A 26,822-nucleotide genomic window follows, 5' to 3' on the forward strand; every position below is an offset into this window, starting at 1 on the left:
CTAAAAGGTCCATTAGATCATTGGGTTTCTGCATTTCCACTGTGGTGTGAGGACCTGTGACGATTAAGAAAGTCAGGCCTCTGCATGGACGCAAGGAAGCTTTTACATGTCATTCCCCAAGCTGCAGATTATACTACAACGCAGACGACGATGGCATGTAATGTGAGGGACAGGGGACTACATACCAGCAGTCAGCGTTGAAGAGATTCAACTATACTGCTGTTGCTCGTGATTTACAACTTTGCAAACAGTCACTGAAAGTAACGCAGGAAAAGAGATGAGCTGTAGCGGCAAAGTCGAGAAATGCTCGAACAAAATTAAAGCAAAATTATTTTAAAAGCTTTTGCAGATGCTGACATAGACTAGCTTAAAATGTTAGGAATAGCTGACTAATCAGAAAAGTTCAGAAAGCAAGTACCCAACTCTTTCAGAGTTTAAAAAAACAAACAACTCCCCTTCCCCCCACCCTAGAACTTCATTTACACCCTAGTTCCCATCAAAGTCGGAAACATAAAAATATTTCACAGTTCTAGGTAACACTGTATTGCAACTGCAACAGCAGCACGGGAACATCTGGTGTGTCTGTGCACAAATGAGACACACACACATACACACACCACAGCCACAACATATGGTTATATGTGCTTACTTTTCTTTTGTGAGGTCTTACACCAACATGTGACTGTTCACTGTTTTGCCTTCATTGCCGGAGAGAAGTACAATCATAATAATAAATATGCCTTAGAATAAGAGTGAAGTTTGCAACAAATAATGTAAAGCTGTGTGTGTGTGTGTGTGTGTGTGTGTGTGTGTGTGTGTGTGTGTGTGTGTGTGTGTGTGTGTGTGTGTGTGTGTATCTGAAGACAAACGTCTTACTGAAAATGTGGATTTTCGTGTAACCTAAAAATCTAGAAAGCTTCGTCACTCTCACCAAAGTGTGAACGCAGCAGTGTCCAACGAGCTCCCTTCAATGTTCGGACGTGACGTTCTGGAAACAAACGTCTGTTCTGCACGAATTGCGGGGTTAAAAACAGAAAGACAAAAAAAGAAAAGCTGTGCTGGTTTTCAGACGGCATCGATTACAGCCCACATTATGTGTATGAAAGGGAAAAAAAGTCCCATTTTGAAATATTATCCTTCAGTAATTAGTAATATTGTGATAGCACATATCTTTGTGTCAGCTAAAATGTTTCATGCTGCTGGCTTTCTGCTGAGCTGACAGCTTGAACTGAGCAGCCATCTCAGAGATGAAAGCATTGACATGCAGTTCATGCTGCTCATGAGTCTACGTATGGGATCCTCATTCACCTTCTAACCTGACACTATCCACATATCCTTTAAAAACCGGACTGGAGTTTGAGTCTGCTCTAGGACTGATTTTATGTTTCACTTTTAATGTCGACCTTATTGCAGTTTAGTTGACCACTAAAAAGTATAGATAATAGTTTGCACAATCTGAGGAACAAAGCTCATTGTTCAAATAAAATTACTCATATAGAAAAAAATCATCACAAAATATTTGGTCTTTAGATTGTAACACATGGGATAGTTGTTGAAATCGATTTGGCAGCAGTTTTTAAAAAAGCTTAAATATGGTTTTAAGTCCTGAAATTTTATGTGGCTATCTCCTGTACTTGTCTGTGAGGGCTCCAAAATGCCACCCAGAAAAGATAAAAAATTTCCCAAAAAGTTTCCAACCCATGAACTTTAAGGTTCTTTAACTCAGGAAGGCTTCTTTTTAAATAACAAAACAGCTTTGCGTATGTTATTTCAACACAATATTGTCTTTATTCTTTTAAAAGAAAATTGAAATTCAATTATTTAAGCTAATTAAAATTAACTTGTTTATTAATGTAACAAAAGGAGTGCCCCAGCGTTCTGTTCTTGGGACACTGTTGTTTATTTTTTTATATAAACAATCTAAGCAATAATATCACCACAGTATAAGCTTTTATTTTTATGTCAATATGTTTATGTACTACTCTACACCTCCTAGTCAGACTCTCCGTTAGCTTCAATCAGCTTTCGCTACATAACGGCATAACCTGTGATTTAAGACTTGTTTTAAATGCTGACGATGCTGCAGTAACACCTCACACTGAGAGGTGGAGTGACAGAAAACAGCGCACTAAACGAAACTGAAACTGAACAGCAGCAGAGCTGCAGCTGTAAAAGCTCTCTCACCGTTTAAGGATTTTCGACATAACACGGCTGAGTTCTTCGCTGGTAGAAACTGGTGAGTACAACTAATTCAAACTGTATGAAAAGTTAAAGATGGGGTAATGACAGATAGAAATGTCTGCTTTTTAGTTATTGATATTTTTGCCACATCAAACTACCACCGTGACATTTTATTAGGCCCTTGAGCACAAATGTGAAACATTCAAAAAGATGTGACGCATTTATCAGGTGCAGCAGCTATAAACGACAGCTCCTGTTAAAAAAAACAAACAAAAAAAACAAAAAACGACAGCTCCCATGGTGGTTCTTTGTTCTGACTGCACTCTTAGAGTTACGAATGATAGGTAGAGACTCACAATACAAAAAGAATTTAAAGAAGAAAGGTTGTGGTGAGGGCAGCAGTCGAATATCTGATAATGATATGGTGCTGTCACTTGGTGTTGGCTCTCTGCGGTTGAGTATCACTTCCTGTTCATGTTACAACACACAGTGGTGTTTTTGTATAGCTTATCTGAGTAGCCATTTTTAATTAAAACATTATAGATGTTTTAATTAATTCATATTATTATTTCATAGGGTAATCTTCACGCTCTTTATCTAAAGCATATTGATTCACCCACTTCACAGAATTCACACTGTCTACTTAGAGATTTGTAAGCTTAGCCAACTTAGTGTGTGAGTTGTTTAGTTACTATTCTGCCTCCTTTACCAACGAGGATATTTGTACTAAATGCAGTGTTGGAGAGTAACGGAATACATGTACCGCCGTTATGTTTTTAAATACAAAATATGACTAAATGTATTCTGTTACAGTTACCGTTTAAAAAGGTGGCAGGCCTATTCAGAATACAGTTACTTTGTTGAAATAAAGGGATTACACGGCGGTTTTTCCCGTTTCATTTGCTAGGCCGCCCTCTCTTTTTTATTTTTTTTTTATTTGGTAATTCCACGCTGGTGGAAACCCAAACAAAACACGCATTAAGAGGCTCTAATGCCTGTGTCTCAATCTCGCGGCTCATGTCACCTCTACTTGCGGCCCGCATAATGACGTGAAGAAATATTATTAAAAATTATTATTCAAAAAAAATATTATATATGAAGGCAATAGGCAGGTACAGACATAGCCGTAAAGAATGTAGCCTCATGGGCAGTGTAGTCCAGTTGTAAGTAAGCTATTAAGACTCGACTGTACACTGTGTTCGCGTTTGTCTCCGAAACAATAAGTTCCGTTAGAGCAGCCTTTCAACGCCTCTCTCTGTCTGTCGCTAGCAAATAGTTTTCTAGACAAGATCACTGCAAAAAGTGCAGCCTTATCTAATATCCACCCTCATTTTATATTAACATTTAAAAATCTAGTTGGTACTGTTATGGCGAGTTGCGTTCAGCAATAGTAATAAATCACACAACAATAGTACATTCATGTAGTGGTTAAACGCATGATAATATATTAAGTAATCCAAAGTATTCAGAATACTCTCATTGAGTAGCATAACGGAATACGTTACAAAATACATTTGGGGCATGCAATCTGTAATCTGTATTGGAATACATTTTAAAAGTAACCTTCCCAACACTGACTAAATGTAGCCTATTTGCAACTCTGGAGGCCAGGATCACTGAATTGGAGACTGCTTCACACTATCAAAAATCTTAATTCATTTGGAACCCTGATGCTTAGCCTTGCCCACCCTATCTGGAAAACACAAAAAACGGTCATATTTGATATCCTCCATCATCCACCTGGGCTTTTTTCAATTTCTATCTAAAATTTTTATTTTTTATCTGATTTAGTGCTCATCTCAGAATTATTGTGGGTTATTATTTAACATGCATATCAATAATAAAAATGACAACTAATATGACAGTAAGTCTGTTATTAAACTCAGTTGGCTTCTCTCAAAATGTAAAAGAACCCACCCACCACTTTAATTGCACTCTAGATCTAGAGCAGCTACCTGAATGCTTCTACAACAGGGGTCGATTATCTGGTTAATGATTTTACCTCCTCACTGTGTACGACTCTGGATACTGTAGCTCCTGTGAAAAAAGCCTGAAGAAGTACTTGGTTACCTGGTATAACTCTCAAACATGTTTTATCTAAAAGAAAAAGAAATACAAAGTCAACGTAAACTTTATTGTCATCTCCGCTATATACAGTGCAGTATATATAGAGCAGGGTGGCCAACCAGTCAGAGACCAAGAGCCACTTTTTTTTACTGTGTTACCGCAAAGAGCCACATCATACGCATGGGCACACATGAACATCACCCATCCTTTCCTCCCTCTCTCTCTCTCTCTCTCTCTCTCTCTCTCTCACACACACAAATACACACATCTCTGCTCAGCCAGATTTATTGTAAATGTCACACACCAACATGATAATGACAGAAATGGACTCCTACAGTACTAAAACCACAGGCCAGTCATTTTCAACAATGAACATTGTGTGCACTGTCTCACACACAAAATCTCAGTTCAACCAAGTCCACAAACAAAAATATAATAATCTACAATAGCATTTACTTTTACAATGCATGTTGTTTAGTGGGACTTCTGGCATTCCTTGCCTTGAACAATCCTCTTCAAATCTGGCTTGTATTCCGTTGTTGCCACTCGAAGCAATTCTTTCACATGAGTGTCAGTCAGAACAGATCGATGCTTTGATTTCACATGTTTTAGGGTAGAAAACACAGACTCACAGACGTATGTTGACCCAAACATTGACAGTATCTTAAGCGCAGCCCGTTTGACATTGGGGTATTTTTCCATTGTCACACTTTTCCAGAAATCAATGGTCCCTTCCATTAAAGCAGGTTTCAATTGGTCCTCCTCACAAAGATCGATCATCTCCAACTCAGCCGCAGCTTCATCTGTGACTAGCGGGACTTTCAAACAGCCGGTCTCTGCATTAAATGGGTCGACGAGGAACGTAATCTGTGGCCTTTTCAATTGTAGATCATGGAACGGGGTCACAAAGCTTTCGTGCAAGTTTTCAATCAGCGTTGCATATCTGGCTCTTTGCTTACTCAGGGCGGCGCTGGCGACTTGCCCGCTGGCTTTTAGCAGAGTGGGAAAATGCGTTAAATCTCCCTTTTGAATATGTGTCTTGAACAGCTTCAGTTTGTTGACAAACGCAAACACACTTTGCACCAGGTCAGGCAGCATTTTTAACTTACCCTGCAGGGTCAGGGTCAGTCTGTCCAAGTGACACATCATGTTGACCAAAAAGGCCAGATCCATAATCCACTTGATGTCTGAGAGCTCGGGATAGTCCTTGTCCTTCTCTTCCATAAACAGTTTCACGGCATCCAAAAGCTCAAAGAAGCGAGAGAGTACCTGGCCTTTTGACAGGCACCTCACAGTGCAGTGCAGCGGCAGGTCACCTGGAAGCCCTTGGTCCAGCTCAGCGATGAGATTCTTGAATTGCCTGTGGTTAAGCGCATGTGTGCGGATATAGTTCACGATTTCCATCACAGGCTTCATGACGTTATCTAAATTCAATGATTTAGACACGAGTTGCTCCATGTGGATGATGCAGTGGAAATTCCAAAAGTCAGGAATAGTTTGGTCAGCTTTGCACAGCCCCACAAGCCCGTTCACAGATCCCATTATGGCTGGTGCTCCATCCGTGGCTATTGCAGTTAATTTCGTTATGGGCAGATTTGCTTTTTCAAATGCAGCCATCATGGTTTCTTTCACATCTATCCCACGGGTTCTGTCTTTTAATGGAACAATATCCAGGAGTTCTTCTTTGATCACACAATCGTTTGACACAGACGTGCAAATATTGCCAACTGAGGCTTGTCTTGTATGTCACAACTCTCATCCAATGCGACACTAAAATACTCACATGCTTGAAGGTCAGAGTGCAACTGTGATTCAATAGCCGTGTTAATGTCCGATATTCTGTGTTCAACAGTGTGGCGGGACAGTTGGACGTCTTATACCATGCGTTTTAATTTGTCGTTTTCAGGAGACAAGATTTCAACAACGTCACTGAGGCATTTTTTAACAAACTCCCCTTCATTGTATGGCTTTTTAGCACGTGCAATGTTCCAAGCCAGCTGATAGGATGCGAGTGTTATGGTCTCTGACCTCTTCGTAAATTTTTGGAAAAACTGTATCTGCTTTTCTGCCTGACTTTTCAAAGTGGCCAACTCGTGCTTGCGAAGTTCAGTCCCTTTTGGAAATTCCTGGTCGATGTTAGCATGGAGTGAGCTGAAGTGGCGCTGAAGATTTGAAGCTTTGAAATGCGCTAATGATGTCTGGCATATAAGGCAGAATGGCTTGCCATTGCGTTCAACAAAAAAATATAAACTCTCCCACTCTGTTAAAAACGTCCTGTGTTCATCTTCATATTTTCTTTTTGCTGTGCATTTTTTCCCTGCCATTTTAAGGGCGAACTTGCTCCTACTGGGAACTTTGCAGTATTTTCATCTCACACACATGCGCATTTACAATTTATAATTTACTACTGAGATATAATTCTCGAAATTCTTGAAAGAGTAGTTGTCAAAGAGCTAACTGATCGTCTGCAGAGGAATATTTGAAGACTTTCAGTCAGGTTTCAGAGCCCATCACAGCACAGAAACAGCTTTAGTAAAGGTTACAAATAAGGATGCACCGATACCGGTATCTGGTATCGGCCTCGATACCACATCTTCGAAAGTACTCGTACTCGTTAAAAGTCCCCTGATACCGGGGACCAATACCACGGTCTGAGACCTGTCTATGTTTGAGCGGCATGTAAGGGGTTAATCACAGGCGCCGAGTGCCCGCCCCCAGGCCCCGGCTGCAGCTCGGAGCTGGGAGAAGGCAGGCGAAACAAGTCAGCCGTGTGGATCTATTTCAAAGTGAGCTGCGGACTGCATATAGTGCTCAGCGAAATTGTCCAGAGGAGGCTCAAAAGGTAGCGCATTTAACACAAATAATTTAATCAAGCACCTAAAATCCCAACACGACAACGAGTACAAAGAGTTTACCCACGCTTATTTACCCATGCTTATTAGCACAGAGGAGCATAGCTGATGCTATAGCAGTGGGACGGAAAATAGTTGGGCATTTTAAACATTCCGCCTTAGCCTACTCCCGCCTCGAGGACATTCAGGGACAGCTCAACCAGCCAATAAAGAGACTGCAGCAGGACGTACAGACGCGCTGGAACAGCACGTATTACATGCTCCAGTCCCTCATTGAGCAAAAGCGAGTGCTGGGGGTGTATGTGTCCGAGCATGAACTCCCTGACTATCTCACCGCTCACCAATGGGCTCTTATGGAGACGACTGTTGCCATCCTCGCCCCCTTTGAGGAACTAACTAAAAAAGTGAGCAGCTACGACGCACTAGCCTCTGATGTCATCCCAGCTGTGACTGTGCTAGTGAGACTTCTAAACAGAGAAACAGACGAGGACCACGGCGTCAAGACAATGAAAGCAACCTTACTGGCAGCTGTCAAGAAGCGCTTCAGTGACGTCGAGACCGACCCACAGTACTTCATCTCCACCATACTTGACCCAAGGTAAAGTCTGTGTGTTATAGGTATTCAGTGATAAACTACAGTACTAAATGTAAGATTATTTTACATCTGAAATATTGTATATTTGTAACTAAAATACACAAATAAAAATGTATGCAATATACTATATATAATGAGTATAATTTATTACTACCAGAAAGTCAAATGGCTGGCATTTGTCACAGTGGTTTAGGGGAAACTAAAATCAGTCCTATTTTTCCACATATTAATATATTTATCAATTTTGTTCAGGTATAAAGATCGCTTCTTCTCCAACAACACTGCTCCAGAGGCCAAGCTGCACCTGAAGCAGGAGCTGCAGATGATGTCCAGAGCTGAGGCAGAGGGGAGTCGGGCAGAAGCTGCAGAACCTCCTGCTAAACTGTTCCTCAAGGCCCAGGCCAGCACTAGCAGCAGTCTGGACACCGTATTTGACGAAATCGCTAAGGAGCAGCCCCAGGCAGCACAGCCGCTGGCAGCAGGTGCTGCCATTGAGCTCGACACATACCTCGGAGAGGCCCCAAGCCCTCGTGAAGACAGTCCTCTGAATTACTGGGGTGCCAACAAAATCAGGTTCCCCACTTTGGCTAAAATAGCCCGTAAATACCTCTCAGCCCCATGTAGCAGTGTGGAAAGTGAAAGGCTTTTTAGCTCAGTGTCACACATTATAGATGAGAACAGAAACAGTCTGACTGCTGATAATGCAGAAAAGCTACTTTTCTTAAAAAAAAACTGCCACTCACTTTTTCTAAATAGGCTCCGTTAAGTGAGTCGTCTTAGACTTGATGTTAACACCTACCTCAGTTGCACTGACTGCCACAGTTCTATGTTGGTGGATGTTGTTAGTTTATTCAAATATTGTGCACTAAATAGCAAAGATGTTTATTAATGCCCCTTGTGTTGTTCAAAGCGGCAGAGTTTACAATAAACTGAAAAAAAATACTTGAGTTGCACTGTCACTGTTTAATTTTTTTTTCAGAATTATTTATTCTGTAATATGTTGCATACAACATGCTTTTCATTTTAAATAAATGTTCTTAATTCCAAACCAGTCCCTTGTTTTTTTTTGTTAAATTATAGGACTAAAGCTGTTACCTGTAAATTTAAATCATGTTTTTATTAAGTACTCGGTATCGACGAGTACTGAAATGCAAGTACTCGTACTCGTTTTCCAAAAAAGTGGTATCGGTGCCTCCCTAGTTACAAATGATCTTCTTATGGCCTCTGACAATGACAGGTTTTTTTTTGTTTTTTGTTTTTTTATGTGTTGCTTGATGTGTGGACATACTGCAAATCCATTTCCTATTGGAGACAATGAAGTTACCATTAACTCAGCTACCATTGTTTATATTGTATTGTATGTTGTATTGTCTTATTTATTTTGTATTTCTTGACTTTATATTTTTGGTATTTTACTCTTTGTATTCTTCTGCTATCTGCATCTGAGCTGTGGTAATGCACTAATTTCCCCGCGGTGGGAACAATAAAGTTTTATCTTATCTCTTATCTTAACTCATCTCTGTGCTTGTCCTGCTAGACCTCAGTGCAGCGTTCGTTACTGTCGACAATAACAGTTTTTTACATCAATTAGAACGTGCTGTTGGTATTACAGGTACTGCGATGCAGTGGTCTGTATCATATCTATGTAATAGACTGCAATTTGTGCATGTAAATGGAGAGTCCTCTTCACACACTAAGGTTAATTCAGGGTTCGTACGGGTCCTTGAAATCCTTGAATATGCTTGAATTCTAATGTCGTCTTTTCAAGGTTTGAAAAGTGCTTGAATTTCAGATGTGGTGCTTAAAAGTGCTTGAAAATGTAACTGTATTTCATTCACAATAAATAGCTATCTGATTGAATTGTTTTCTTATCAGATAGAGAAATAAAATGAGACGCAAAAGCAAAATTTCCCCGCCTGGGCTGCCTTGCGTCTGTTTCAATATGTGACCCCGCCCCTCCCTCGGACAGTCGGGGATGAGTGCGCTAACATACCTGTAGGTTGCTGTTTTAATGAGTGTTTGGTGGAAAACAACAATGGCAGAGTTTGTGTTCTCCAGTCGCATGATAGGTGAGGCCTAGTAAATAATTTTCCAGTACGCGTACGTTACACATGCTATTTTTTTAAAATTATGGTTATTATTTTGCTAGCTATCAAACTCGCTGGAGAAATGATTGAAATGCACTGAGTGTGATGCAGTATGGCAGCGCTATTACGGAATATGCTGTGAACTTAGCTAACATTACTTAGCAGTAATATGAGTTAATTTACTCAAGTGAAAGCTTTAAACATTAGCCCGATACATAACTAGCTAACTTAAGGCTTTCTGATTAACCCTCTGGGGTCGACGGACCCAGAGTCTCCATTTCAACTTGGGTCGAACGTGTGGACTTCAAGCTATATACCAGTTTTTAATTTGTGTTGATAGGTCATGTGGGGGGGTGTTTCTGAATAAAACAGTGGCGTTTACTCCGGGAAGAAACGGTAAAAACGGCGTTTTTTTATGGAGAGCGCTAGCAAACACGCTTTGCTTGTGGGTGAAAAAAGAAAAAAAACACTCCTTCCCTATTGGTGGAAAAATGTACCATGTCGACCAATCAAAAAATGATACGGCAACATGTGGTATTTGGTTGTTGGGAAGAGAGAGCGAGTGAGCGAAAAAGAGAGAGAGAGTTTTACGTGAGAGATTTGTGACGTTTATCATGTTTGGAGTCTCAAGTTAGTGTGTTTTCTTGTGTAGTTAGTGTGTGGTGTAGTCGTTTTGTTTTGTGTGTCAGTTCTACTAGTGAACGTCACAGTTGCTGCAACTGTGTGCTGGAAAAGCTTAAAAAGGGACCTTGAAAGTGCTTAAAAAGTGCTTGAATTTGACCCTGAAAAAAGCGTACGAACCCTGTTAATTATGGAGTTCCACAGGGTTCAGTGCTCAGTTACATTATACATGCTTCCCTTAGGCCAGGGGTCTGCAACCTTTTACACCCAAAGAGCCACTTGGACCCACTGGGAAAACTCTGGGAGCCGCAAATACTTTTTGACATCTAAAAGGAAGATAACACTGTATATATTGTTTTTTTACCTTTGTGTGAACAACTAAGGTGTGCTGCTTATGAAATCCATGAAGTGCTACTGAGAAAATTACATTTTATTCATGTAATCAACACATTTTGAACTCTTAAAGAAATATAACAAAAGCAAAGACACCCAGCTGAACTAAAATGATCCATGTAGCAAACAAAAACTGTTGTCAGCCGCCACCCTTATATCGCCTTTGGGCTGTTGGAGCCTTGACCTGACTTTTAAAAAATAATTGGAAAAAAGCACTATGCTGCTGAAAAATGAAAAATAGATATTTGCAAAATTCTGCCTAAATATGTATTTTACCTGGTTAATGCGTGCGGCGGGGGCGTGGTCTGCAGCGCCGCTGCAGGGGAGGCGGACGCACCTGAGCGGCACCCGCAATCACGCCTCGCCGCCTTAAAGTCTGTGCTCTCTCTGCTGTTGTTGTTGGTGGTGTGTGTCGGGCTGTGAGCTGCGAAGTTACAGCCGGCTGTATGCGTACAGCAACCGTGTGTGAAAAGTGCTCAATAAAGAGATGCTGAAAAGCGCGTTCATGCAAACATCATCGGGTCTGCCGTGATGTGTTTACAATGGGACTTCTGCTCCTGAACCTCTGCTCACAGCGTCTGCTAATCGGTGCTGTGCGAAGTCAGTTTACGCAGGACTGTAAGCTGTCATCTGTCGTCTGTGAGGCGTGAGCAGTGTTTGTCTTTAACATAGTTCACGGTGGAGCTGCTGACATAATGTGGATCCGAAGATCCATAATTGGCCTACCTGGGGTTGAAAGTCTCGATAAATGCACGGTGTTTTGGCGGGAATACCGGCTTCCGCGAGTGTGACGCTTATATGGAGCGAGGAAAAAATAATAGAATATAATTTTATATTTATATTTCAATATCACAATAATCTTCCAATTTAGAACTACAAGTTTAAAAGAACTAACATAAATAAAATACACTTTAGCGAAATATTTCTAATTTATTTTCCCAAACCACGCGGAGCTGCACTATAAGGACTAAAGAGCCGCATGCAGCTCCGGAGCCGCGGGTTGCCGACCCCTGCCTTAGGCACTATCATCAGGAGGCATAGTATACATTTTCACTGCTATGCAAATGACGCCCAGCTCTATCTATCTATGAAGCTAGATAACACACACCAATTAGTTAAACTGCAGGAATGTCTTAAAGAAATAAACACCTGGATGTAGGGCAAGCCATATTATACCGTTCACGGTAATACCGGTACAGTGTTAGGCAACAATAAGAAAATGAAATATTGCAATAGAATATGCGTAAAACGCGCATGCGCACATGGCCGAAAAAGCATGGAGGTAACGGGGAATGAGAATGGAGAAAGCAGATTGTTCAGTGAAATGGATGAACCAGAATTGGTTTGTAAAAATGGTGCCACTTCAGTGATGTGGAACTTGTTTGGTGTTTATCCGTCTGTCGGGGGAAATTTCCCAAATAGAAGGCTGCCAAAGTAAAACAGAGACACAGTGAGACAATATAATCAATCACATGTACATGGGTGAACGTCTCGAGAGAGAGTCACACAGTACACTTCTTTATTGCAGGTTATATAGGCATGTAGGTTACACAGCAGACGGAGGCAGTCTCCGCCTGTTCTCAGAATATAGATTGCTTAACTGACAAATGCATATCTTACTAAACATTCTGTCCGTACTATACTAAACGTCTGCTTAAGTGGCACTTTCCGTTCCTCTTTACACAGGAACTTGTCTTCACAGGCATTTGATAAGCATAGGCAAGGCTTCATGTTTATCAGGGTGAATCGTCATTCAGAGTTTACACAATCACAAGCAAAGCATATTTGAATAATAAACAAAATCTTTTCACATTTCCCTCCTGTTGTTTAACTTTCACACTAGTTAAAACACCATTGGTTTATTATCTGTGCATGATTTCTTGCAGCGCATTTTTAATCAGCACGTCATACATTGGTGTATCACAGCATTTCAGTGTCAGGGGGATTATCATCATCTTCGTCCATGGGCAGTGTCAGGTATGCCTGCACATGAACTGCAACAACTTTATTAATCATTGATTGTGCACATGGCAAAATACAAGAAGTAAAACAACAGAGTAGGAGTAGAAGAACTCCTACAAAAACCAGTCCTTTTATTAAGAGATTTCCAGGAACCACTCAACAGCCAGGTAAGCCAATCTTCAGTGTTCGTGACATAGTCCTGTTGCTGAGCATCCCTGAGTTGTTTCAGCGTGCGTAAGGCGTCGGTCATGTTGGAAGAGTGAACATTATCTGGAATGTACGTACAGCATGTGTTGTTAAAGAGTATACAGAGTCCTCCTTTTTCAGCCAGAATCATGTCCAGTGCAACTCGGTGTTGCATCACAGTTATGCGCAGGGCATCAATCTCTTCATTTTGTTGATTGTTGATTTTGCACGAGGCATTCAGGAACAGTCCAAAGCGGTAGTCCAAAGTTTCAATTCTTAACATGTTCTTTCCAGTGCCCACCCATGGAAACAGTGAGTGGAGGACCTTTTGTCCGGTGGTCCAAAGCTTAAATTCCTCTGGCACATCACTGCCATAGATGGGGTCATGTGGTTGCACTGTGGAGATGTCTCGTCGTCGTCTTGTAGTCTGAGAGCTATTTACAGCTGACATCCTGAAGGTGTGGTCTGAAATGAAGATTGGGGCACAGGTGCCCGTCCATCCGGGTGGCAGTATGAAGTAGGCACGTTGTCCACACAGCCAGGCCATTCCCTGCACCCAATAGGTGCCGTTGCTGGGCGCGGACGTGTTTACAGGTGCGCCCTCTCCGCTGGCAGTGGTTTGGTTACAGTTGGTGGTGTTGCCTAGGGGTCTGTTACCGTTGTCTTGTCGGTAGCACATGGAGTGGTTCTTCCCTGAGGTTTGGTCCAAGAACACTGGGAAGTGAATGGACGTGTTCCGATTCGTCACGTTGAAGTTGATCCAGAAGAGCCGGTCACACATTCCGTTGTCAAGTCCAGCGTTTTCGACGGTGATTACCTCGTATTGGGGTGGTCCCTGGAAGATACTAAAAAGGTTGAGCGAATAGACGATAGAGCTTGTCTCATTAATGATGATTTTCTTATGTTGATAGCCAATGCCCGCGAAGCTGGCAGCGCACTTGGCTTGTGTTTTATTCATGTAGTTTCCATAAAAGGTGGGATGTGTCGAGGTGCATGGCATGTGGGAGCAGACATAACATGCAGTGTTATTAGGCTCTCCCTTAGTTCTGTCATGTACGTAGCGATACCATGCGTTATTCATCCATGGGTGAATGTGGTCTTGTGTCATGTCACGGAGGTGTGAATTGTCATGCGTCCATCTCGTCCGTGGGTGGTGCTGTTCGTCTTCTGTACCATCCTCTAGAAACATGAGGAGTCCTGCTGAGAGTAGGAGGACAGCCACGAGGACAACAAGCGTCTTCATGGCGACCAAACACACTTAGGTCCTCAGGTGAGTAGACTACTGGCAAGAAGCAGAGGGCGGGATATACCCAATCAGCCCTCCCTTCACCAGCCAGATCACCTGAGGGTAGGGGTGCCGGCATCTATGAGTCTGGGCTGTCACTCACTTTCTTGCAGTGGCTTTGGTGAATCCAAGATGGTCTTTCTGCTATCTTACAGGCGGTTGGCGTGGTGACGAGCACTTGGTAGGGTCCTTCCCAACGGGGCGAGCTCCAATTCTTTCTGTGGAGAACTCGGATCAGGACCCAGTCGCCTGGTTTCAACCTGCAAGATACTGGAGAAGATTTGGAAGGCAATTTATTGTTTAAAACAATATCTTTGTTTTCCAGCAGTTTTGACATCCATTCTGCTAGTGTAGTTTCTCTGATTGATTTATCTAAAGGTTCACTTGTGATTGGCAGTGGAAATGGTCTGCCATGAATGATTTCAAAAGGCGTAAGTTTTTGTGAACCTTGTGTTAATCTCATCCACATTTTTACTAGGCCTATGCACTCTGGCCACGGCCTTCCTGTTTCTTCCATACATTTTCTAAGCCTCTGTTTTATTGTGCCATTTGTCCTTTCTACTAGGCCGGCACTTTGGGGATGATAAGCACAGTGATACTTGATGTTAAACCCTAGTGCTTCAGAGACTTTGCTGATTACCTCATTGACAAAGTGTGTCCCATTATCTGATCTTATCAGAGTGGGGATGTCATATGTTGGAATAAAATGGTTACATAAGCATTTTGCTACTGAAATGGCATCTGCTTTCTTTACTGGATAGATTTCTGGCCATTTTGAGAATACGTCTATGATCACTAGAGCGTATTTTGAGCCTTTGCATTCATTTAGTTCAATAAAATCCATGTGGATTGTGTGGAAAGGATGAGGTGGTGTGGGAAAATGACCTCTTTTTGGTCTGAGATTCCTTTGTGCATTGTGGTTTTTTTTGGCAAATCATGCATGTTCTGACAAATTCTTTTGCTAAAGTTTCGAAATTTAGAGTGTAAAAGTGCTTTGGAGATAATATCTCCTATCCCTCCTGTTGACACATGGAGAGTAACTCCATGTGTCACTAAGGCTGCTGTTTTGTGTAGAGATTTTGGAAGTATTGGTTTTCCTTCACAAATCATCAAGTCATCTCTTAGTTGCGCTCCGCATTTCAGCCATTTCCTTTGCTCAGCTGTGGGAGCTGCTTTTTGTTCATCCTTTAAAACATCAAGTGGTATTTGTGAGGGTGATGTTGACATTAGTGTGTCTACAGTTTGTTGTGCCGCTGATTTTGCAGCTTGATCTCATGAAGTTATTGCCTTTTGTTATGCTTGAGTTGTCTCTTTGGTGTGCTGCACATTTACATATTGCTAGCTGTCTTGGCAGAGTTATTACTTCTAAAAGTGTTTTTAGAAGATTTCTGTGTTGTATGGATGTCCTGTGGAGGTAACCATGCCTCTATTTTGCCAGATTTTTGCAAAGTGGTGTACTGTAAAGGTCAACTCGTGGTTTGGTTTCTTCATCTAGCTTTCTTATGCAGCAATGTGCGTCGCCATCTTCCAGAGTGGGAAGAAGTGTGCTAGGGTTTAGCTGTCCACACTTCGGAATTCTGATGTGTGACTGTGAGAGTAAAATGCCTACATAGGAAAGTTGTCGTGCATGTGTGAGGTATGATAGATTTGCTTGCAGTAAGATGGAGGTCACAGCATGTGGAACTTTAATGATCAATGTGTGTCCTAAAACAATATCAGCGGACTTTTTAACTGCCTCTGCTGCGGCTGCACAAGCCTGCACGCACGTAGGCAGACCCGATGCAACGGAGTCTAATTTACACGAATAAAATGCAAGTGGGCGTTGTTTTTCCCCAAAGGCCTGTGTTAGAACAGCCTTCATATAACCTGCACCTCCATCTACATGCAAGTAGAAAGGCTTATCATAATCAGGCAAAGCCAAAACTGTATTTGTCTGTAATGCCAGTTTCAAGTTACTGAATGCTTCTTCTGCTTTCTCCTTTGTAGATGCAGCACTACATTTTGACTTAGGGCATTTTAGGCAATTCCTTTTTTCAAAGAACTCACACATCTTACATATTTCAAACTTTTAAGTTAGGAAAAAACTTTGCATTGCTTACAGCTCATAGCTCACAGCTCTAAAACTAGGCATTAATAAATCATATGCCTAATCATTATATGTCACTGTGATCCACAAGTATGATCACAAATTTGTTTTTCAAACAAACAAAACAAACAAACAAAAACAAAAAACAAATTGCCAATGGCATCAAGGCTTTACACACATGAGTCAGGACACAAAAAGAAAAAAGAAAAAGCTGCTGCCAGAAACAGAGCAGAAGTGTGAGGAAAAAAAACTGAGCTCACAGACAGCTGCATGTGTGACCTTTAATATGCAGCTTCTGCTCTAAAAAACAAATAAAAATGTGTAACTTGCTCATCAGCTTGGTAGTGTCCACATATTTAATTCATTTTATTCAGCTTCTCAAACCTGTAGCTTTAGCTGTTGTATACAGGGTTTGGCTTATTAGTTGTTAGTGTAGGTTTGCTCTTCATCTCAACAAAGTCTCATCTAGGATGACAGGTTTACAACCAGGTCAGGTGTCTCTATGCACCTGATTAGTGTAGTTATTTCCTTATTTTCTTCATTTCCTATATCATTGTACTGAGTTTGAGCAAACCTTAAGCTTGAATCAGACTACTTTTAACAATCTTCCACCTCACATCATAACTGACTGAGGTGCCTCTTCCTATTAATAGTATGTCATTATTAATGTTATCATTGTATTGTTTTTCCTTTTTTATAACAGCAACAGTATATCACAATACACTACTTTACTACTAATATACAATAGTATATTAGTTTATATTTTATTATGTATCCATCACGGGTCTGTGTGAACCTGCAGCTTCACACCTTCCCAAGCTGGAGACATTTTCCTTGGCTGAACAATGACACAGCCTTAATATACCTTATGCATCTCTCTTTTTTATTTGATATATTTTGTGTGAATTATCTGGTTTCACGCATTCTATTCATTCAGCTTGGTTGTCTTCCCAATTTTGTTTCATTGCTTTAATTTAAGTTAACCTTAATTTAACCTTTTGTTTGTTCCACTTCATTCCTCTTTCCATGCTTTAAAATATTACAACTCTTGTGTATGCTTTGATTTCTTTTTAGCTTCCTTTTCAGTATTTATTTCTGCTTGGAGGGTTTCTTATAATTTAGTTAATGCATTTTCCCTCCCACGTGGGACATTTAGTTTTCTTTGGATTTCTCCATCTATATGCACTAATTTGTCCGGGCGCCTGGACATTTTTTTTTCTAGCCACTGCTCGTCAGCAGTGAGTTTTGTTGCTTTATTTCCCATTTTCTTATTTGTTTTATACGTTTATTTCTACTTATTTTATTTATTTTTATGTACTCTGCGCTTGGTAATACACACACACACCTGCAGCGCTTTCACTGGCACGAGAACAGAGAGAGGTGGCTGACACGCCCTTCTACTTCTGAGCTATTCTCAAAAGCGGTGTCGACTTTATGTGATAAAACACGACCTTCCTCTCAGTTCACCAGTACTTCAGCGACCAACAGTAAACAAATCAGTGGAATAGTTCAGCCTCCTTATTGTGCTGTAAAATCAACTTATTCCACCACAAAATAGACAATAAAGACAGACAGTTTCAACGCTGCTCACGCTACCAGCTTCCTTAAAGCGAGCGTAGTGCTTCCAGCCTCTCTGGGCGAGCTTATAGGCCTATTTTTACCCTTTCGGGGAGCTACCAATCATTCTAGACGAGCTCAATATTTATTTTACTGCTTCCAACCCTCTGCGGGCGAGCCTTCTGCTTCCAGCCCTTCTTGGGCGAGCTATTTTTTTAAGTTTCGTTTGCGTTTTGCGCAAACCTTTATTATCTCAAAGTAGTCTGTCTTACCTTGGCGCTGGTTTCTTCAGATGCACCTGATCAGCCCCCGACGGTGCGGACCGCTTGTAAAACGTTGACCAAGACCCGAATTCACGCTCTTGGGTTTTATCACGCACCTAGTGCGTGAGCTGCCGGCAGACTTCAATGTGGGCTTCTCGCACCGACGGGACCTGGTGAGGAGCTGCTTTAAATAGGCCATCCCATCCGGCTTCGAAGGACCAAGAAATGTCGGGGGAAATTTCCCAAATAGAAGGCTGCCAAAGTAAAACAGAGACACAGTGAGACAATATAATCAATCACATGTACATGGGTGAACGTCTCGAGAGAGAGTCACACAGTACACTTCTTTATTGCAGGTTATATAGGCATGTAGGTTACACAGCAGACGGAGGCAGTCTCCGCCTGTTCTCAGAATATAGATTGCTTAACTGACAAATGCATATCTTACTAAACATTCTGTCCGTACTATACTAAACGTCTGCTTAAGTGGCACTTTCCGTTCCTCTTTACGCAGGAACTTGTCTTCACAGGCATTTGATAAGCATAGGCAAGGCTTCATGTTTATCAGGGTGAATCGTCATTCAGAGTTTACACAATCACAAGCAAAGCATATTTGAATAATAAACAAAATCTTTTCACACCGTCAGATACCCACCAAAGCACATTTTTTTGTAGAACATTCAAGCAGGCCGTCGTTATTGCCGTATTTGTCGGACTAAGGTGCTCGTAAATCTGGGAGTAATCTGGGTCCTAAACTCCATCCCCTTCAAGTCCCAAAGTCAAACGAACACTGCGGCATCACTGAGAGTTAAAAACTGTCTAAATTCTTTCATCTTTAATAAAATTATCAGTGTTGCTGCTTTACCATGTGTAACAATTAAGTTTAACATCCAGGCATCCATGAAAACAGAATTTATTACATTTAATGGAGTTAGAAGTTACCATAATCATGATATAGCATATTCTGACTGAGAGATTTCTGAAACATTCAAACGTACAGCTCTGCTATCACTTCCAACATAAATGAAGACAGAAAACTAAACGGCAGTGACGTTTGTAGGGTTACTGAAGTTAGGCTAGCTGGTATATAATGACGTGCTACGTGTTCGCTAGCGACACAGCTATGTTAGCATTACATAAACAGTGAAGCTGGAGGATGAAGGCTAACACTTTTCCACTCGATAAAATTAACGTGAAGGTTCCTGATGGTTAGAGACAAATGCAATCGCATGGCAGGATGCTGTAAACGGACCAAACTTCAGTGAGGAGAACAACTGAGATAATCCATCCACAATACGAGGTTACCCAGATAGCAAGGAAACATTGAAACAATGTTGAGTCAATATCAGGCGACGTCATTGAAGCAACGTTGAAGTGTGACGTTGACCCAACATCATTCTTGCACCCATTTTTAACGTTGAAACAACGTCAGGTTTTGATGTTGAATCAATATTGAAACCTGACATTGATTCGACGTTATATTTTCGAATACTGTTGACATTGAAACAATGTCAGATTCTGATATTGAAACACTGTTGAGCTATGGTGTTAATTTTCCACCTCTTTTGCACAGTTGCTTTTTATTGGAAAAAAAAAAAAAAAAAAAAAAAAAAAAAGGTCAATAGACATGTATCATTTGCAAAATACTTTATTAAAAGACAAAGTTTCCTATTTACATTTCTATGTTTCACGTCACTTTTATTATTTACTCCGGGATGGGGATGGATGATGTGCGCCCCTGCGCGCCACCCGTGACGATCTGGAGCATATCTGAGCCATTTCTGGACTGCTTGAGCAAAGACCAACTCAGACAGAGTTCGCCCCTACCTGCTGCGCCAGGCCATCTAGGACAAAAATAGACACACACACACAAAAAAAAAACAAAGACAAAAAAAAGGGAATTAGAGCACATGAATAAGCTCTTGTTAATTGTCTTCAGCAGGGAGAAAGTATGTAAACTCCTAGGCTGATAAACATGAAAGTCACCAGGCGGAAATCAGCAAACTGCCGCATTTGATTCCCAAAGAGCTATAAGCTGAAAATGTGATATGTCTTAGCATGGTGTGCCGTGTATCCTTTAAAAAAGAAAAAAAAAAAAAGAAAACATGGGGTCCTCGGGCTGTACAAAGTGTACAACCCAAGGACAAAACAAGCTGAAGACCAAAGACTCCATCTCCAGATTAACCGGACATGAAAGTCTTGTTATTAAGAAAGACAAAGTAATATAGCAAAAAAAAAAAAAAACATAGGAAATGTGAAACGCACCCAGCACATCAATTGATCCCTTTATTGTTCACTTTAGGCTCATAAAACTACAATAAACAGTAAAACTTACCAAATATGCATCTGCACAGCGCTGTCTCTTTAAATGCCCTTTTTTGCTTTGTCTGGTCCTTGGTTTTTTCCCCTGCCCAGTTGAGTACAGAGGCCAGCTCCTTTGTAATGGCATAAACCATTACACGGCGGACTCGCACCTCCAGTGTGGTCCAGCAGCACCAATCAAAGCAAAGCGTCTCACCTATAGACACATTTTAAGAGATGGAATTAGCGTGTCTCATGTCTTAAATGTGTATGCAAGTGCTTGTGTGTTTACTTCATGTAATTGATGATAGAAACATGTCATTTAGTTTTCCCTAAAGCCTGATTTTCAAGTCATACAAAGAATAAACCAAAGTATTGGCAGTACAATGTATTTCTATTCCCTTTGTTGGATATTCATTTGTTAGTTCTTGTAACTGCTAAAAGTGTTTACTAGTTTTTGCCTGTCACATATATTTGTTATACCATGTAAACTGTGAAATTCCAAGATTTTCAAACTTGCCTTGTAATAGTGGCCTCACAGAGTCTCTGGAATCTACAGAAAAAAAAAATCACAACAAGATGACATTCAGGAGTATAAATTGGGGGTTTTTTTTAGATAAGAGTACAATGACATTGTGATGCAGCTTTAAAACATTTTTAAAAGCATACCATCTATAGGGAAGACATCAGACTCTGCATGCTGGCGAGATCGCAAAGCTGTGTCGGTTTGTGCTGGAGTGGCGAAAGGTGCCGGAAGCTGGGTGGGGCATTATGATGGTTGCTATCAGTGGGCTGGGGGGCAGACTGGAGTGATGAGGGCTGTTTAGAAAAAGATAATTTTTAAGTATTTAAGAATACAGACAACTTGTCAAAAAGTTTCCTTGTGTCAGACACAGATATGTACACAGACACTAGACAGTATTATATTACCTGGTATTTTCACCGAGGGGCCTGGGGAAACCGTTTTTTTTTGTAGGCTGCTCATCCTCTGAGTCCGTATATGTGTACAGGGATTTGGTCTAAAGAAAAAAAAATTAAAACGGTCTTAAGTAATTGTAAATATGCTTTTGGCATATTGTTTCCTAAAGTTAGTTTGATTTCTAACAACACACACAGGAAACAGAGACGTGCAAGAAGGTACAGTATACAATGAATTTTTGAAGTGCACAAGTGTACACGACTTTGCATTTTTAAAAGTTTACAAACTTCCACTTTTGGACTATATTATGTGGTGATATTGCAGTATGCAAGCACCACAGATATGTATAAAAGACAAGATCATAAATTCTTAACAATCAAAGATATGTTTGTGAATAAAAGGGTTTTACTTGTGCTTTCTTTTAAGATTGGTCTGGGTTTCTTCTTCGGACTGAAGGTCAGACGTATCACAGCGTTCACGTGGATATCTCTGAAGACTGCGTTCTGCTTCGTGAAATGTGCCTGGAAATACAAACACAATGTACGGCCAGACATAAATTACGTGTGGACAAAAGGTGCAAACGATAGAAAAATCAGCGTTTTCAAAAATACGCTGGTACGTGTGGACATAGCCTTATTCATTATACAAGGCACAAACAGAAAGTCATGTACGCGTGCAACGTAAAGTTAGGTCAGCGTGCAACGACAGTCACGTGGGCATTCAAACTGAGTCTAAAGTTTTCGTGTGCGAATTGAAACGAGTGCTCTCCAATCATCAAAAGTAACAAAGTCATTGAACACGCGTTTATACAGTTAACTTTACGTTTATCAATCATATATCACAGATTTAGAATTTTTGTAGTACTAAGCAACAACAGAGAGCGAAAGTCTGGGTCAAGCGTCGAGGCCACGGCAAGAACAAAGGAAAACTCAAGCGTTAAAGCTAGCTTTGTAAGGAATATAACGAAGAAATTATGAAACGAAAATGTTTTCTTTGTTGATATACTTTGTTCGCAGTGCAGTTTATTTGTTGCCGGATTGTAAGAAGTAGAGACAATTGGGGCTCAGAATAACAGTAAAAACTTGTTAATGTACAACATTAACGAGTTTTTACTGTTATTCAAATGCAAACATGGAAATAACGAGTAGGAAAAAAAAATCATTCATTCTTACCTTATACTAATCGTGGTGCAGGCCAGTGCAGTGCATGAACTGATGCCTTCTCCGGTCAATTGCGCTGAGAGTAAATCAAATGTCCCGCTCTACTGTAGAAGACAATGAATACCTGGGGGATGTACCAATGTGAGAGGGTGCTGCGGAATAGTCCAAGTGATCGCTGCTTTAATTTCCCAGTCAACTATACATAAATTGCACGTAGACACGATTTTTTTTAAAGCTGGTGAACTAGACCAAGTCATTGATAACAAATGAACAATAAATCTACTTTCTCTGGTACTTTATACCCGATCAGTTGCAGTGCAATTTAATGCTCAACTACAAATCGATGGTTTTGATGGTGACCGAGCCGAATGATCGTCAACTATAAATAGACGTTTTCTCGACGTTGTTGTTGTCACCTGGTCGACTACAAATAGATCAAATATCAATGACAAAAAAACAACGGTGAATCAACATCGTTACAACGTCTCTATAGTAAGACCGTCGGTTTACCACAGTATTTCAATGTTGTTACAACATTGGCATTTCAACCCCGACCATATACGACGGTTTGGATGAAAAATCAACATAGATTCAATGTCGTCTTGCTATCTGGGTAGTCATTAATATACTGCAAAAACATGGAAATAGAGCAGCTGTGATACAATACAGCATTAATGAATCAATGGTACAGAAGTGGAGGAAGCAAGAAGAATGAGTTGAATAGTTTGGTTTATCTGACTGCTTTGTTTCGCTTAATGTGTCTTATAATCCCGTGCACCTTATGGTCTGAGTAATACGTATTTCACTTTTTTATTTGGCACACTACAGTTAATGTTGCAAAGCACCTCTTTTTAACTTCAGTGGATATTATACATGGTTATGCTCAGGATATGTCAGCCCATTTCTATTGGAAATGCCTTTTGGTTAAACTTTCAGCAAGGAATTTGCATTTGCATTTGCACTGTTAAATTTTTGTATAGCTTTAATGCACATAAAAAAAACAGCTGCTTGTTTAAGTGAAAATAAATGGATGGGGGTTTTTTGCGCTAGTAAAGTTGTGGAGTTGAATTTTGTCTCGCAATCAGTTATATCGTTATTGCAAATTTTCAAATATATATAAATATATATTCCTTCATTGGCTCCCTGTTAAATCCAGATTTGAATTCAAAATCCTGCTCCTCACATACTTAAATAATCATCTTATCTTAATGACTTCATATCCTCATACCGTATCGCCCCATGGGCGAAGGGCCTTGAAGGTGAGCAGAAGAAACTTGTACACTATTTGGAATTTCACAGGGAGCCAGTGAAGTTCCTGATGGATAAGGATGATGTCCTGGTAGGAGGGGGTTCTGTGAGTAATGCGGGCAGCGGAGTTTTGAACCAGTTGAAGCTTATGGAGGGATTTTTGTGGGATACCTTGCAAGAGAGAATTACAGTAGTCAAATGGGAGGTAATGAGACTGTGGACAAGAATCAACGCAGACTGGGTGGAAAGAGAAGGACTTAATCTGTTAATGTTGCTTAGATGTAAATAGACAGAACAGGTGAGCTCCGATCAGATGAGATTATAGGATAGTGAACTGTCTAGGATGACACTAAGGCTCTTAACCTGAGGTTAGGAAGACTGTGGAGTTATCAGTTGTGAAAGTGAAATGATTTGCCTTCAGTAGGTAGGTTGGATTTAGTACCAATAAGGAGGATTTGAGAGAAGAAGGTGGGAGGGAGGAATCAGGCCTACAGGAGAGATATGACTGGGTGTTATCAGCAAAACAGTGAAAGTGGAGATCAAATTTGCGGAAAATGGTACCAAGGGGGAGGAGGTAAATTATGAAGAGAATAGTGCCTAAGACTAAACCTTGGAGTACACCAGAAGTGACCTGGAATAGATGACAGCAAAAGGATTTAAGCGGAATAACCTGGGAGTGGTCAAGGAGATATAATTGGAACCAAGCTAGGAATGTTTCGGAGATACCAAGAGAAGAAAGTCTGTTTAGAAGGATGGAGTGAAAGAACAAGAATGTTGAGAAGACCAGAGTCAGCTCCGATTAACAGATCATTAGTAACTTTAAGTAAAGTGGTTTCTATACTGTGACATAAGTGAAAGCCAGATTGAAATCTCTCGTAGATATTATTATTGACCAAGTGTAAATGAAGTTGAGCTGCAACTATTTTTTCAAATATTTTAGAAATGAAGGGTAGAAATGAAATCGGACAGAGGTTGTAAAAGTTGTTAGGTTCCTAAGGAAGGTTTTTCCTGAAGCAATGTTGAATAAGGAGGGAACAATACCGGTAGTGAGTGAGCTCTCGCTCTCCGACTGCAGGCTTACTTGTGGTTAAAAGTAGAATGGGAGGCAGAGCCTTCAGTTTTCAAGCGTTTTCTGTGGAACCAGCTTCCAGTTTGGATTTGGGAGACAGACACTATCTCTACTTTTAAGATTACCAAAAAGAAAAGTGTTAAGACTAGAGCATATAGTTAGGGCTGGATCAGGGAACTCCAAATCCTCCATTAGTTATGCTGTGAGAAGTGTAGGCTGCAGGGGATTCCCATAATGCATTGCATATTGTGTTTATAGGCCTCTGTATTGAATCATATGTTTTGAATCTGTGACTGTCTTCCACAGCATGTCTTTTATCCGGTTTTCCTTCTCTCATTCCAACTGGTCCCACCCTCCCTCTTGGTGTCATTTTCTGTAATTTGATCTCTACTTTCACTGTTTTACTGATGACACCCAGTTATATCTCTCATCCAGGCTTGATTCCTCCCTCCCACCTTCTGCCCTTACAGAATGCTTATCCAAATTAAAATCCTGGTTCAGTTCTAATTTTCTGAACCAACTGGTCGTGGCAGATGGCCGCCCCTCTCTGAGCCTGGTTCTGCTGGAGGTATCTTTCTGTTAAAAGGCAGGTTTTCCTTCCCACTGTTGCCAAAGTGCTTGAACACAGGGGGTCACATGATTGTTGGGGTTTTCCCTTTTGCATTATTGTAGGGTCTACCTTACAATATAAAGAACCTGGAGGTGACTGTTGTTGTGATTTGGCAGTGTATCAATAAAATAAAATTGAATAAAATTAAGTAACAAAAATGTACTCTTTTTTATTAGGGTTTTGTTATTTCCTTGATATTTGAGGACTGATTACACTGCATTCCTTAGTTTGGTGGATGGATTAACAGAGGAAACAGCATTAGTGTATTTTTATTTATTTTATATATTTGATGGGATTGTTTGTCTCATGTTATACATGCTGAACTTTATTTTTGTTAATATGTTATGCTATTGTAGGGCTGTGACTGTAACACCTAAGGCTGGTAGATCTAAATCTCCCACCTGAAAGTTCTTTCAAATACAAGGGGGAGGGGAGCAAGTAAATCAGCGCTCATGGCATAGAGACTGAGAATGTCTTAAACACGCTATTTATTCCAGAGAAGGAAAAACGGAATTAACCAACACAATTTTAAAAGACACTTGCAATAAAAAAACATTGTTTGTATGCTAAAATCCCTGCCAACAGGCATAAATATATGCTATTGAAGAAATAATACAATACAAAGTTTCTCATACAATAAATTCCCCCTACAGTCTGGGCATGCTCAGGCAAATGTCCCTTATATTTAAAACCAGGAGAGAAATTTCTCTACCGATATAGAGACCAGGCCAGGCTGAAAGCCAAGGAGGAAACCTACGGTGGCCCCTAGAGACAAAGTATGTACCAACTCCAAAACACTTACAAATTCCAAATAGCACGCACAAACTCCAAAACACGTACAAAATCCAAAGCACATGCAAACTCGAAAGCACATGCAAAATACAAAACACTTACAAACTCCAAAACACTTACAAAATCCAAAACACATGCAAAATCCAAAGACCGTACAAAATCCAAAACACATGCAAACTCCAAAACACGTACAAAATCCAAAGCACATGCAAACTCGAAAGCACATGCAAAATACAAAACACTTACAAACTCCAAAACACATACAAAATACAAAACATGCAAAATCCAAAGACCGTACAAAATCCAAAACACATGCAAACTCCAAAACACGTACAAAATCCAAAGCACATGCAAACTCGAAAGCACATGCAAAATACAAAACACTTACAAACTCCAAAACACTTACAAAATCCAAAACACATGCAAAATCCAAAACACATACAAAATCCAAAACACAAAATCCAAAACACTTACAAAATACAAAACACATGCAAAATATAAAGCACGTACAAAATACAAAACACATGCAAACTCCAAAACACATGCAAAATCCAAAACACATGCAAACAACAAAACACATGCAAAATC

The 26,822-nt window shown here is 40.5% G+C and overlaps 2 protein-coding genes across 2 annotated transcripts in view; both read left to right on the forward strand.

Moving 5' to 3' along the window:
- Window positions 1-2,144: 2,144 nt before the first annotated feature.
- Window positions 2,145-26,822, forward strand: part of LOC116329017 (tripartite motif-containing protein 16-like) — a 31,966-nt gene continuing 7,288 nt past the window's right edge. The window contains exon 1 of the mRNA XM_039615378.1: window positions 2,145-2,236. The gene's annotated coding sequence lies outside the window, so the exon portion shown is untranslated. The remainder of the gene's footprint in view (window positions 2,237-26,822) is intronic.
- LOC120441198 (zinc finger BED domain-containing protein 4-like) lies at window positions 4,945-8,732 on the forward strand. Its single transcript, XM_039615379.1, has 2 exons — window positions 4,945-7,698; window positions 7,948-8,732. Exons 1-2 carry the CDS (start codon window positions 7,358-7,360, stop codon window positions 8,459-8,461), a joined length of 855 nt encoding a protein of 284 aa, XP_039471313.1. The 5' UTR covers window positions 4,945-7,357; the 3' UTR covers window positions 8,462-8,732.

The sequence above is a fragment of the Oreochromis aureus genome, linkage group 7 (genome assembly GCF_013358895.1).
Source record: "Oreochromis aureus strain Israel breed Guangdong linkage group 7, ZZ_aureus, whole genome shotgun sequence".
Classification (NCBI taxonomy): Eukaryota; Metazoa; Chordata; class Actinopteri; order Cichliformes; family Cichlidae; genus Oreochromis; species Oreochromis aureus.